General features: G+C 37.2%; 1 protein-coding gene and 1 non-coding gene across 6 annotated transcripts in view; one reads left to right on the top strand and one right to left on the bottom strand.

The window, feature by feature from the left end:
- Window positions 1-13,885, top strand: part of ZNF713 (zinc finger protein 713) — a 94,262-nt gene that overhangs the window by 42,563 nt on the left and 37,814 nt on the right. For 4 of the 5 annotated variants that reach the window (XM_053555099.1, XM_053555098.1, XM_053555097.1 and 1 more), the window contains one exon: window positions 6,271-12,104. The exons of the other annotated variant lie outside the window; for it this stretch is intronic. In XM_053555099.1, coding sequence (XP_053411074.1) covers window positions 6,271-7,331 — 1,061 coding nt within the window. In that variant the 3' untranslated portion in view covers window positions 7,332-12,104. Of the gene's footprint in view, window positions 1-6,270; window positions 12,105-13,885 lie in introns of those variants that run through there. 5 annotated transcript variants of the gene reach the window in all.
- Window positions 11,585-11,691, bottom strand: LOC128562825 (U6 spliceosomal RNA). Its single transcript, XR_008373525.1, has one exon. It is a non-coding gene; the product is annotated as a U6 spliceosomal RNA (small nuclear RNA).

Raw genomic sequence — 13,885 nt, 5'->3', positions numbered from 1 at the left:
GAGTGTAAAACAGTCTTCAGAACTCCAGCCAATCATTTCAAACATTCTAGAGCCAAAATCCATGGGCAGACAAAAGCATCTTGACTAAATATAAAGTAGTCCAATAGATAATTTGGTTGAAATGATAAATTGATTAAAAATTAATCTTCCCAATCACATATAATTTAATTGTAATCACATATATAATTTTAATTTTTCTACATATAATTTTAATTTTAGGTCAGAATCAGTTCTGTATCTTGATCTGTTTTCAGTTTTCTTACTTGAACTTTTTTTTGTTTTTAAAATTTTTAATTAATTCATGTTCAGCAAACTATTCTTGCTGTGCTGTTTGTGATAACAAGAAGCCACAATCTAAATGTGAATTGATTAAAAATACTGAGGTCTACTGGGTGCAATGGTTCATACCTATGCTCCTGGAACCTTGGGAGGCTGAGGTAGAGAATCACTTGAGCTCAGGAGTTTGAAACCAGGCTGAGCAATAGTGAGACCCTTGTCTCTACAAAACATAGGAAAATTGAGCCAGGTGTGATGGCATGTGCCTATAGTCCCAGCTACTCAGGAGGCTGAGGCAGGAGGATTGCTTGAACCCTGGAGTTTGCGGTTGCTGTGAGCTCTGATGATGTCACTGCACTCTAGCTGGGGCAACAGTGAGATTCCATCTCAAAAACAAAAAAGTACTTTGATACATACATAAAATTAGATATCTTACAGTCCTTTAAAAGATATATGGAAATATATTTGCTGACACAGAAATGTATTCATGATATGCAATAATGTAAAAAATAAAATACGAAACAATATTATGGTATAATTCCATTTTAGTTTTTAAATGTGCATCCTAGTTAAGGATGCATTGCTCCAGCAGTGCAGTGTATTTATGCTGATGAATGATAGGCCTTCACTTATTACATTCTTCAGTCATCTCACGACACAACTCAGGCCCTTCATAGAGACAGAAAAGTCTTAAACATATGAACTAGTAATTGGAAATTCACTTTCTATTATGTTAATTTTTTAATTATGAAAATGTTTAAGTAAAAAATTTATACTTCCTTTCTTGTGTTTCTTTTTAAATAACAATACATGCTTGTCATGAGAAAATGAAAACTGTACCATCCATGATACTATCCTCCCAGAAACAACTACATCTTCTTCAGGACCTGTGGGAATATTTTTTAACAAAAACGAGATCATTTGTTACATAAGGTCTTGGGACCTACTTGTCTACCCATAAAATTATGCATAAATGTATTTATTTTGAATCATATAAAACAGTAAACACCTTTTACTTACATAAAACACCTTTTAGTCATGTGTAATGTGATTTTTATTAAGGGTAATTTTTTTTTTTTTTTTTTTTTTTGTAGAGACAGAGTTTCACTTTATGGCCCTAGGTAGAGTGCCATGGCATCACACAGCTCACAGCAACCTCCAACTCCTGGGCTTAAGCGATTCTCTTGCCTCAGCCTCCCAAGTAGCTGGGACAACAGGCACCCACCACAACACCCGGCTATTTTTTTTGTTGTTGTTGTTGCAGTTTGGCCGGGGCCGGGTTTGAACCCGCCACCCTCGGTATATGGGGCTGGCACCTTACTGACTGAGCCACAGGTGCCGCCCTATTAAGGGTAATTTTAAAAGGAAAGTGCTACCAGATTTTTTATGTGTGTGAACATGATGAAATCAGTGACTTGGGAAGAATAATTTAGTTGTATTATGCTGGATAGTGAAATGGTAGAAATGACTATTGGCAAACAGAGGATAGAATATAAGAATTTAGTGAAAGAGGTAGAGACCTGGTCTTGTCCTTGTGCTGCAGCTGTCCACCATCCCAGGAACGCATGTGTCTCAGCAGCCCAAGGCTCCGTGTACCCCAGGCCTCTGAGTGAGGACGGCAGTAGGGGCCCATCCTGCATCTCCTCGCTCTATTCTGCTTGATTATGCCTAGGCAGCTATCAAGTCCTGGCCATTGCTGAGACCTTATACTCCCAAGAGACTCTGAGGCTTCTACTCTCCCTGCCAGGAGCTGAAGAGTAGGAATGACGAAAGCAATGAAGAAAAGAGATTAGGAACTCCCCAAACTGTTTCCATTCTGTGCCCAGCAGTCTCTCACCTTCCCTGATCCTTGCAGGGTGGCTTTTGTAAATAGTGTAAATTCTCCAAATTCTCCTCTAATTATAAATGTAAGCTTATTTCCTTAGATCATTATCTAGAGACTGCCAGAAAGTGGGTAGGATGACCATGGGTTTCCATTTGGTTTTGTTCTTTGCTTTTAGTTTCTAGAAAATGGAGGGCCTGCAGTGCACGGTTTCTTCCAGGCCAAGGTACCTGCATTGAGGGTTCTTTATTGTAGTCACTCAGACAAGCGTATCTGCTTGCAGGGTCCTTTTTATTGCCCCTGCCTTCCACCTCCCCATGTTTCCAAGTCACCTTTCCTGCACAAAGAAATCCTAGTTAAAAAGGTGTTTTGTATTGGGTCGGGAGTTGAATACAGGGTGGGGGGATGGATGCATCTGAAGCAAAGAGTGGGTACCCAGATGTGCCCCCATTAGATATTTCTCTGATAATGTCCCTAATCATGCCAGGGAGACTCACATTGATGAGAACTCAGGCAGAGGCTTGAGAAGGCTGACAGGGCCCCTGATCTGCCTGGCTTCCTTCACTTGCACCTCAGTTTTGCAAAGAGCCACCCTAGGCTCCAGCTGACTGCAGGAATGTGAGGCAGCTCAGAAATACTACTGCAACTACCTGCTCAATAAAACCCAGGGTGGTATTAAGGTTATGGGGGGGGAAGCAGAAAGAGAGAGGGAGGGAGTGGGGTGGGGCCTTGGTGTGTGTCACACTTTATGGGGGCAAGACATGATTGCAAGAGGGACTTTACCTAACAATTGCAATCAGTGTAACTGGCTTATTGTACCCTCAATGAATCCCCAACAATAAAAAAAAAAAAAAAAAAAAAAAAAAAAAAAAAAACCCAGGGTGGAAAAAAAAAAAAATTTAGTGAAAGATAATAGTTCTTTCTCCCGAAAAATGCAGGTATGTACTTGCCCACACAACTTTATGTTCAATTTTAGCATATCTATTGAAACCTTGAAATGTTCAAAGAAGAAATAAAATAGCCCATAAATATATGGGAAAATGCTAAAGCTAACTTATAATGAAATAAATAAGAATTGAAAGATTGACAAGGTACATCAATCAAATTGGCAAAATCAAAATGTTATCACAGCTTGTATTGGGAATGGTATGGGTGAAATGAGCTATATTTCGCATTATTATGTGAGTTTGGTAGAATCTTTTAAGAGAATAGTTTGACAGAATCTATCAAAATGCTTAGTATTACGCACTCTTCAGGGGTCCTCAAACTTTTTAAACAGGGGGCCAGTTCACTATCCCTAAGACCGCTGGAGGGCCAGACTATAGTTTAAAAAAAAAAACTATGAACAAATTCCTATGCACACTGCACATAACTTACTTTGAAGTAAAAAAACAAAACGGGAACAAATACAATCACACCACCTCATGTGGCTTGCAGGCCACAGTTTGAGGACCCCTGCGACAAACTTGGGTCTATGAGATGTTTATATAAGGGTATTCATTGCATCATTGTGTGAAATAGCAAAAAAATTGGAAACCTACAACTTAGCAGGAGAATAGATGTTTTAACATAGGATATGCCCTTTAAAAAGAATAAGTTAGATCTATTAGGAAAAAACATTAAGTGGAAAAGGTTAGACAGGCAATACGTACATTATCCTGTTCTGATTTAAAAATAACAAAACTATACATGTATAAATATATACACGTATTTACGTATGCGTGTGTTATAAAGGCCTTTCATCCTTTAGAGTTGACAGAAGATATTTACATACCAAAGTAGGTATAGGAACCCTCACCGATATCTCCATGAGCATGAGAAATGGCCTTATTCACAATCTAAAGGCTTTTTTAAAAAAGGAAAAGAAAAAAAGAAATGGCCTCATGAACCAATTCCCCTCAGCCAACCAGATCAAGGATATAAAAGGAAATTTAATAGAGACTTCTCTAACCCCTTTTGGGAACCAGAGGTAGAAGGAAGCATAGCAAGGGTTGAGTCAAGATAGAGTGGTCAGATGCCTACTCCCCCAGTTTTCCCATACAGTTCATGACATAATTATTAATGGTAAGTATTCCAATTAGGACAGTAATTTTATGGTTACCCAGCTTCATGAGGACCATTCTGACAGCTTGATGTATATTCCCTGTGGTTGCATGACCAAAGGTAGAACATGACTCAGATCTGAGAAAGCTAAAGCAGACTCTAATCCAGAATGTTCAAGGCCCAAGACCAACTGACTTATATGGCTTTGGTGGATAAGCCAGTAAAAGCTGTTAAGTTATAGGGCAGAGCCTGTGGCTCAAAGTAGTAGGGCGCCAGCCTCACATGCCGGAGGTGGCAGGTTCAAACCCGGCCCCAGCCAAAAACTGCAAAAGAAAACAAACTGTTAAGTTAGGATGACTTTACACTAAGTTTATGAGTGCAAGGTATTATGAGTGTTTCTCATGGATCAGCCAACATTGTCTTAGTTCTTGCCAAATAAGACTTATTTCCAAAATAGAGATGTATCGGCCTAGATCTAGGAGGGAGTAAGGGGTCTAGCAAGAACCTCTCAAGAGTCATTAAAAGTTCCTAAAAGATGGGAGGCACCTGTAGTTCAATGGTTAGGGCGCTGGCCAGATGCTCCAGGACTGATGGGTTCAAACCCAGCCCAGCCAAAAAGATAGCTGGGCATTGTGGTGAGTGCCTATAGTCCAGCTACTAGGGAGGCTGAGACAGAGAATTACTTGAGCCCAAGGGTTGGAGGTTGCTGTGAGCTATAACACCACGGCACTCTACCAAGGGTAACAAAGTGAGACTCTGTCTCAATAAAAAAAAAAAAAATTCCAGGGCAGCACCTGTGGCTCAAAGGAGTAGGGTGCTGGCCCCATATACCGGAGGTGGCAGGTTCAAACCTGGCCCTGGCCAAAAACCGCAAAAAAAAAAAAATTCTAAAACAGAGTCCATTTTAACCATCTGCCAAACTGAGAATGTAAAGTCACCCAGCCATGGAAAAATTGGCCTATCTCTTAATGTGTCCTCCCTCACACAACTGTTGTTAGACAGGGACTAAACAACTGTGAGTGAAGGAAAAGAATAGTAGGGAAGTAATTAGTGTGGAAAGAAGCAAGAGAGTAGAGGCAAGGAAGAAACTAGCAGTGTGAGAGTAGAATGGGGAAAGGAGTCATTAAGAAAAGAGTAGAAGGGGGGAAAGAGGCAAGCAGGAAGAAAGAAGAAGGAACGTGACCCTTTCTGGCTGAGGGGAGGGGAAAGGAATTAATTTTGGAGTTTTAGCTATTACTTATGACTGAACATTTTAATTACTGAATGGATACTGGATTTGCGATTTAATGCATTGATAGGAGTATATATTACCTAAGAATTAAGGAGGAAGCCATGGAATGTATTTACATCTTCATCTAGAAGCAGAGGAAAATGCTTCCACTGAATAAAGTTTGAAGAAGTTGTGGGATACCAACGGGATATTTTTTATGCATAAGTCATGTTTAAAATATGGTTTTCATATATGTATGTGTGGGCATAGGGAAAATCTGGCACAATAAAATCTAAACGACTAACAATGAATGATTCTCTAAGACAGTGATTCTCAACCTTCCTAATGCCACAGTGTATTTTCATTGTTAAAAAGGGGTTGCGACCCATAGGTTGAAAACTGCTGCTCTAAGAGCTGCAATTCTTACCTTATACATTTCCATGTTATATGAATATTTTACCTTAAGCAAGTATTATTAATTTTATTATTTTAAGCAAAGGATTAAAAATAAGAATAAATATTTTTAAGTAAACAAGTAACTGGCATTATAATAGAATAATCCACAGATGAGGTTTGTAAGGGCATGGACTCAGACCTGCCTTCTTTAAGGATGGTCATTTCTCTATCTCCCACATCTAAACACAGACCTGTCTCTGATATTTCTTATTCTCTATCCATATTCAACCTGAATGATTTCTTCTTTTTATGATTACCATGTTTTAAAATATTCTCCCTGCTCATGGATTCTTGTCTTTTTAATCTTTCCCCTTGTTATGTGGTCATACTTGAAAACTTTCAATGCTGCATATACCTTGCATACATCACTGTCAGTTTTATTTAACAATTCATTATGCAACAATTTCTTTTTGAAAGCATAAAGAATATTGGGAAATATTTGTATGTTCTGAATTTCTTTTAGACAGGAAGAACCAACCTGAAATAAAAAAGTCAACTCTAAACCAGAATATTTCTGATGGAAATCCAACCTGTGACATGATAATGGAGAGACTAACAGGAGACAGCTTCTGGTACTCCATCCTAGGAGGACTCTGGGACTTTGATTACCAATTAGAGTTTAACCAAGAAAACCAGCAGAAACATTTAGGACAACTATCTCTCACTCACAAGAAGATCACTCAGGAGAGAACCCTTGAATGCAGTAAATTTACAGAAAACTATAATCTGAACTCAAACCTTATGCATCCAAGAACTTCTTCAATTAAAATACCTCTTAGTTTTGACACACAAGGAAATAACATCAAACATAATTCAGACTTGATTTATTATCAGGGAAATTATATAAGAGAGAAGCCCTATGAATATAATGAATGTGGAAAAATCTTCAATCAACATATTCTTCTTACTAATCATATTCATACCAGAGAGAAACCCAGTGAATGTGAGAAGGCCTTCAGCTACAACTCATCTCTTACACAACCTCAGATAGTCCTTACAGGAGAGAAGCCCTATAAGTGTGATGAATGTGGAAAAAGATTCAGTCAGAGGATACATCTTATTCAACATCAGAGAATTCACACAGGAGAAAAACCTTTTATATGCAATGAATGTGGGAAAGCCTTTCGTCAACATTCATCTTTTACTCAACATCTGAGAATTCATACTGGAGAGAAGCCCTATAAATGCAATCAATGTGGTAAAGCCTTTAGCCGTATCACATCACTTACTGAACACTATAGACTTCATACTGGAGAGAAACCTTATGAATGTAGTTTTTGTGGCAAAGCCTTCAGCCAGAGAACACATCTTAATCAACATGAGAGAACTCATACAGGAGAGAAACCCTATAAATGTAATGAATGTGGGAAAGCCTTTAGCCAGAGTGCACACCTTAATCAACATAGGAAAATCCATATTCGGGAGAAACTGAGTGAATATAAGTATGAAAAAACATTAAGCCATAGTCCTTCCTTTACTCAGCAACATATAACTCATGATGGAGAAAACCATATAAATTTATAAATGTGGGAAATTTTTTATCCCATTCAATATCATATTATTCATAGTGGAGAGAAAGCTTATAAATAAATGTTTACTGCTTACAAACCAAAAAATTGAGACTTTAAACTACCTAGCAGCATATTCCCAGGAGGAGTTATAAATAGTGAAAATAATTTTATAAATAAAATTATATTAGAAGTAATGTTCTAAATCTGGTTTTAGAAAAATTTTTAAAGAAATAAGCAGAAATTCTGAAGGCAATAACTTATAATTATTTACCTGTAATTCACCTATACGTTTTATGGTATCAGGTTTTTAAATCGTATAAACATTGATTATTCAAGGCAATGCTATAGTGCAGCCAGTCACATAAACTTGAAATAAACATGAAAGAGTAGTATTTCTCACACTTATGTTATTTGTGTACTTCCTTTAGTTTTTATTGTATCTATTACTCAATATTTTTTATAAAGGGACTCAGGAGTTTTAGCCTTCTAGGTAATATCATTCAGCATATAAAACTCACAATTTAGTTTTTTTTTAATCAGACATTACCTGGGAACAGGTAATGGAGGGAGGGAGTCTCACAATTTAGTTTTATATTCTAATTATATTTGTTCTGTTTTCCATCAAAATAAATGTATAACTTTTGAAGTTATAAACATTCACTAATGTACCACCCAGAACTTGTATACCATCATTTGAGAAACAATGTGATAGGATAAAGTAATATTCTGTTGTTCTTTTAGCAATCCTTGCATTATTTTCATCAAATAAATCCTAGGATCACTTTGAGAAGAGTCTTAGAAAAGGGTCATATTGATGAACTTTGAAAAATTGATTCAGAGAAGTCTGCTTTTCTGTCCTTTTTATTTTAGCTTTAAATTTCCCTATGGCAAAGATAGATTTTTGTCTTAAAAGTATTATATCATATTTGTAGGTTTGTATCCCATTTTTGTGTAATGACCAGAGGCTAAGAAGCCCCACGCCACCCTACCCCACTGTGAAAGATGGAAGAGTAAGGAACTATTCCAGAGGTTGAGCTATGGTGACATATTGAGGCTAAGAGCCTCAATTTGCTTTACTGGCTTACGTAAAAAAACTAAAGAAGTAATATAATTGGGTTAATAATTCATTTGTTGAAATACATTTATATAATAACTTTCTATGAAAATAATTTAAGGAGATTTAATTGATTTTTTGTGATTACTGCCTTGTTTGACAGAAGTTGCATTTGATGTTACAAAGGATTATAAATGTAAACTGTCATAAACTGTGAGTAGTTGCAAATAATGAGGATGCTTCAGTTTCTTGGTTTCAGAGTTTTCTCTCGGTCTTCTCTGACATGGCTGAAGAAACCATGAGTGCAGCCCTCTTGTTTTCTTACCTTTCTCCTAACACATCTCCCAGCTCTAGATTTTCCTGATTTCTTTCTCCTAGTGAAAGGCCTGGATTTTGTAGGCCTTAAGTCAAAAATGAAGTGATTTAAATTAAAACACGCCTGTGGCTCAGTGAGTAGGGTGTTGGCCCCATATACCAAGGGTGGCAGGTTCGAACCTGGTCCCTGCCAAACTGCAACAAAAAAATAGCGGGGCATTGTGGCAGGCGCCTGTAGTCCTAGCTACTCAGGAGGCTGAGGCAGGAGAATCGCCTAAGCACAAGAGCTGGAGGTTGCTGTGAGCTGAGATGCCACAGCACTCTACCGAGGGCGACAAAATGAAACTCTGTCTCTAAAATAAATAGATAAATAAATACTAAAATTAAAACAGTAAAAGCCAAAAGAGTAACTCATTTCATCACAGAAGTTAAATCTTTTGAAGTGTATTTATGTTCTACACAACAGTGGTTGTAAAGTTGAAAGTAGGTCTTACTACTTGAATTACTATGGTCAGGGAGGATTTCTAAGATTGTTTTATTGAAATATCTGTGCGATAGCAATCAATTTTCAGGGAAGATCAATTCTGAAAATATCTTCAGAAGGCAGAGTATAGAGAACTCAGAATTCTGGATGGGAAAGAATGAGCCAAGGTGAAGTCTCAGACAACAGAGGTATGTATTAAAAGAAGTAAAAATTAGCCAGGTACAGTGGCTCATACCTGTAATTCTAGCACTTTGGGAGGTTGAGGCAGGTGGATGGCTTTAGCTCAGGAGTTTGAGACCAGCCTGAGCAAGAGCAAGACCCCATCTCTACTAAAAATAGTAAAACTAGCTGTGGTGGGTGCCTACAGTCCCAGCTGCTTGGAAGGCTGAGGCAAGAGGATCACTTGAGCCCAAAAGTTTGAGGTTGCAGTAAGCTATAATACCAATGTACTCTAACCAGGGCGACAGAATGAGACACTGTCTCAAAAATAATAATAATAATAATAATGAATAATTACAGTTGATAAAAGCTTTGATCAAAGACTAATTTTGCAATCAGAAAAAAACTTGAATATAACAGTTCTAGGGGCTCTAGTACAAGGCAGTGTATCTTAACATAGATTAAAAAAACAAGAACAATGTGGAATTTTCAGAAGAGGATTAGCAGAACTCAGTCCCAGAAAAGAAGTGTCTGAACTGAACCAGACCATATTTGGCCAAGGATTTTCACCAATTCTTCATAAACAGGAATTATAAATTAAGATCCTCTTATATATTCCTTAGTGTCATAAATGATTATATTTGTACAGATTCATTCTCATGTTGTCTTTTGTTTTTTTGTTTGTTTCTTTTAAACACTGACTTAAGATATAAATATATCATGAAGTCATTAATTTACCTGCAAAATGAAAATTTTTAGAATTTTTAAAAAATGAACATTTCATCAAAATCAACCTAAAATGTCAGATTCTATTAAATGTTTTAAATACTTTAAGGAACAGAAAAGACACACCCAGAATGTCACCATAATTATACCAAAACCAATTATAAATATGTTAACCCCATGGATTTAATTTTTTTTTCTTATCCTTATTTCAGCACTGTCCCAGGGTTCTAATTTTCTATGTTTCTAGTTTTAGGTTGTTATACTATGTACTCTTTATGCCTTCCTCAAGTTTCAGTAATCTTACCAGACTCAAAATAGTAATATCTTCTTAGACAAACTAAGTTGCATTAGCAACAAGCTGATCCTTGGGTCATCCATAAGACCTACTTTCACAGACCAAATGACTTTTCTTGCATTCCCTTTTATAACAAAACAACCCTAGTTATATCATGGGACATTTTAAGACCTTTTGTATAGATTTTAAATTTTTGAGATTTGAACCTTTTTCTTTTTTTTTTTTTTTTGAGACAGAGTCTTACTTTGTCACCCCCAGTAGAGTGCTGTGGTGTCACAGCTCACAGCAACCTCCAACTCTTGGGCTTAAGCGATTCTCTTGCCTCAGCCTCCCAGGTAGCTGGGACTATAGGCACCCAACCACAATGACTGACTATTTTTGGTTGCAGTTGTCATTGTTTAGCAGGTGCAGGCCAGAGTCGAATCCTCTACCTTCAGTGCATGTGGCCAGTGCCCTTAGTCACTGAGCTACGGGTGCCAAGCCAAGATCTGAACTTTTCTAAAAACCTTCTGCCCATTGTCTGTCGTCTTAATAAAATGATCTTACTGGCTAGTATTATTTAAAGTCTTTATATACCTTATTGGTATAATTAATAAGGCCATTCAGCTTCTTCCTGAATAATGCAGTTTTGTAGTCAGTTTCTGTTTGACTACTTTAGCATTTTGAAACACCATTGAATCCTCTTTCTACTTTGTTATTATTGTATGTGATCACTAGAGCTGATTAACTGTTGAACCATCTTTCTCCTTTGTCTAAGTAACCATTCAGTTCTTCCTATTTCTTGATATGCTCTCAACTTTTCCCAGGATTACTTACTTGGCTTGCCCAGAACTTAGCAAGAAAAAAAAAATATTTTTATGATGAATAATGGATTATATATAGCATATTATAATTATCCTTTTATTTTACAAATGCATTTTAACACACTTAAATATATTAACTTTGCTCTTGAGTGTCTTTATGAACACTTGGTTGCTTATGTAATCATCTAATTCCAATTAACCGTTGTTTTTTTATTTTCTAATTAAAGCTTTAATTGTAAAACAGAGTATAACGTAAGTTAAATCAAAATAAACCCTAGTAAATGTTTATAAATTAGGTGTATCTGATTTTCTTAAGTTCTTCAAATATCCAATGTAGCTTTCTTTTTTCTTTTTTTTTGTTTAATTATTGTTATTCCTTTATTTAATTTTCCCCATGAATTATATAAGCTTAGTTATATAACTTTTATTAAAAAATATGGAACGCTTCACGAATTTGCGTGTCATCCTTGCGCAGGGGCCATGCTAATCTTCTCTGTATCATTCCAATTTTAGTATATGTGCTGCCGAAGCGAGCACTCTTTTTTCTTTTTTTGAGACAGAGTCTCACTTTGTCATCTCCGGTAGAGTGCCGTGGCGTCATAGCTTACAGCAACGTCAGACTCTTGGGCTCAAGCAATTCTCTTGCCTCAGCCTCCCAGGTAGCAGGGACTACAGGCACCTGCCACAAAGCCTGGCTATTTTTAGAGATGAGGTCTTGGTCTGGCTCAGGCTGGTCTGAACTCCTAAGCTCAAGTGATCCACCCACCTTGGCCTCCCAGAGTGTTAGGATTACAGGCGTGAGCCACAGTGCCTGAACTCAATGAAGATTTTTTAAAGTTAAAATATTATATTAAGGAACGTTAAACAAGTACATAATTTAAAAAGTCATGTAACACTAAAAAATAGCATTTTCTACTCTATCCCCTCCTAAATGCAACTCCCCAGAGGCAACAAACTGTGAACTTTTTTTTTTTTTGAGACAAAGTCTCAAGCTATAGCCCTAGGTAGAGTGCTGTGGCATCATAGCTCACAGCAACCTCAAACTCTTGGGCTCAAGAGATCCTCTTGCCTCACTTTTTCTATTTTTAGTTGAGATCCTCTTGCCTCACTTTTTCTATTTTTAGTTGAGATTTAGTTGATATCTCACTTTGCTCAGGCTGGTCTCAAAGTTGTGAACTCAAGCAGTCCACGTGCCTCAGCCTTCCAGAGTGCTAGCATTAACCATTGTTTTTTTAATGCTCAAATCATGACATCTTAATAGAGCCAATGGAAGCTCCATTAAGCTAGCTTCTTTTAACTTTTAGCATTATTGTTATTATTCCTAAAACCACTCTCATTTTTAAAGATGTTCCAAGCCCATCCTGAATTTTTTCTTGCTCGAAGACATGAGATTAGCTACCTCTTCCACCTCCTTCCCAAAGACTTCAAATTTATTTTAGTGGAGAATAGTAACAAAAACCAAAACTTGGGCACTCAGATGTACGTGACCATTGAAAGTGAGCAAAAGTCCTGCTAGTATAGCTTTTGCTTTAAGGCCACTTTTAATAGGAAGACCTTAATAATATGTCTTTTAAGACAAGACCATATTGTCTCACTGACTTTTCTAGTTTAGCATATGTGAATATAATCTATTTTAAACATGATAGGGTTTCTTTATCACTGGGGTAGTCACTTCCATTGACAGAAATCATTTTTAAGTAACTTCACTTAAAATTGATTGCATGTAAATTAGTACAACCTCTATGGAAAACAATGTGGAGATTTCACAAAGAACTAAAAAGAGAACTGCTGGGCACCATGGCTCACACCTATAATCCCAGCACTTGGGAAGCCGAGGCAGGTGAATTGCCTAAGCTCACAAGTTCAAGACCAGCCTGAGCCAGAGCAGACGCATCTCTAAAAATAGCTGGGCATTGTGCTGGGCACCTGTAGTCCTAGCTACTTGAGTAGTCCCACCTACTCAGTCCCAGTCTGAGGCAAGAGAATTGCTCAAGCTCAAGAGTCTCAAGTTGCTGTGAGCTGTGACACTACAGAACTCTACAGAGGGTGACAAAGTGAGACTGTCTCAAAATAATAATAATAATAATGAAAAGAGAACTACCATTAGATCCAGCAATCCTACTATTGGGGATACACCCAAAGGAAAAGAAATCTCAACAAGATACCTACACTTAGCAAATGTGGTTGTATCATTTTAAACATGATGGAGTTTCTTTATGTTATGGTAGCACAGATAACAATAGCAAAGACATGGAATCAACCTAAGTGTCCATCAACAATGACTGGATAAAGAAGGTATGTGTTTGTACACCTGTATATGGATGTGCACACACACATATACAGTGGAATAATATTCAGCCATAAAAAGATTGAAATCGTGTCTTTTCCAGCAACATGAATGGAATTGGAGGCCATTATCTTAAGTGAAACAACTCAGAAAGTCAAATCACATGTTGTCATTTCCAAGAGAGAGCTACATAATGTGTACTTGTGGACATAGAGTGTGGAATAATAGTCACTGGAGACTCAGCAGAGGGCAGGCAGAGAGGGGCTGTATGAGAAATTACTTAATGGGTATAATGTACTCTATTCAGTTGATGGTTACACTAGAAGTCCAGACTTAACTACTACATGATACGATATATCCATGTAACAGAAGTGCACTTGTACTCTTTAAGTTTTTATAAATAAAAAAATTTGATCCCGGGGAAGCAGAAAGAGGGACGGAGGG

Source organism: Nycticebus coucang, chromosome 12 (genome assembly GCF_027406575.1).
Source record: "Nycticebus coucang isolate mNycCou1 chromosome 12, mNycCou1.pri, whole genome shotgun sequence".
NCBI lineage: Eukaryota > Metazoa > Chordata > Mammalia > Primates > Lorisidae > Nycticebus > Nycticebus coucang.
The sequence above is the reverse complement of the archived record's forward strand: the minus strand, read 5'-3'. Positions and strand labels throughout refer to the sequence as shown.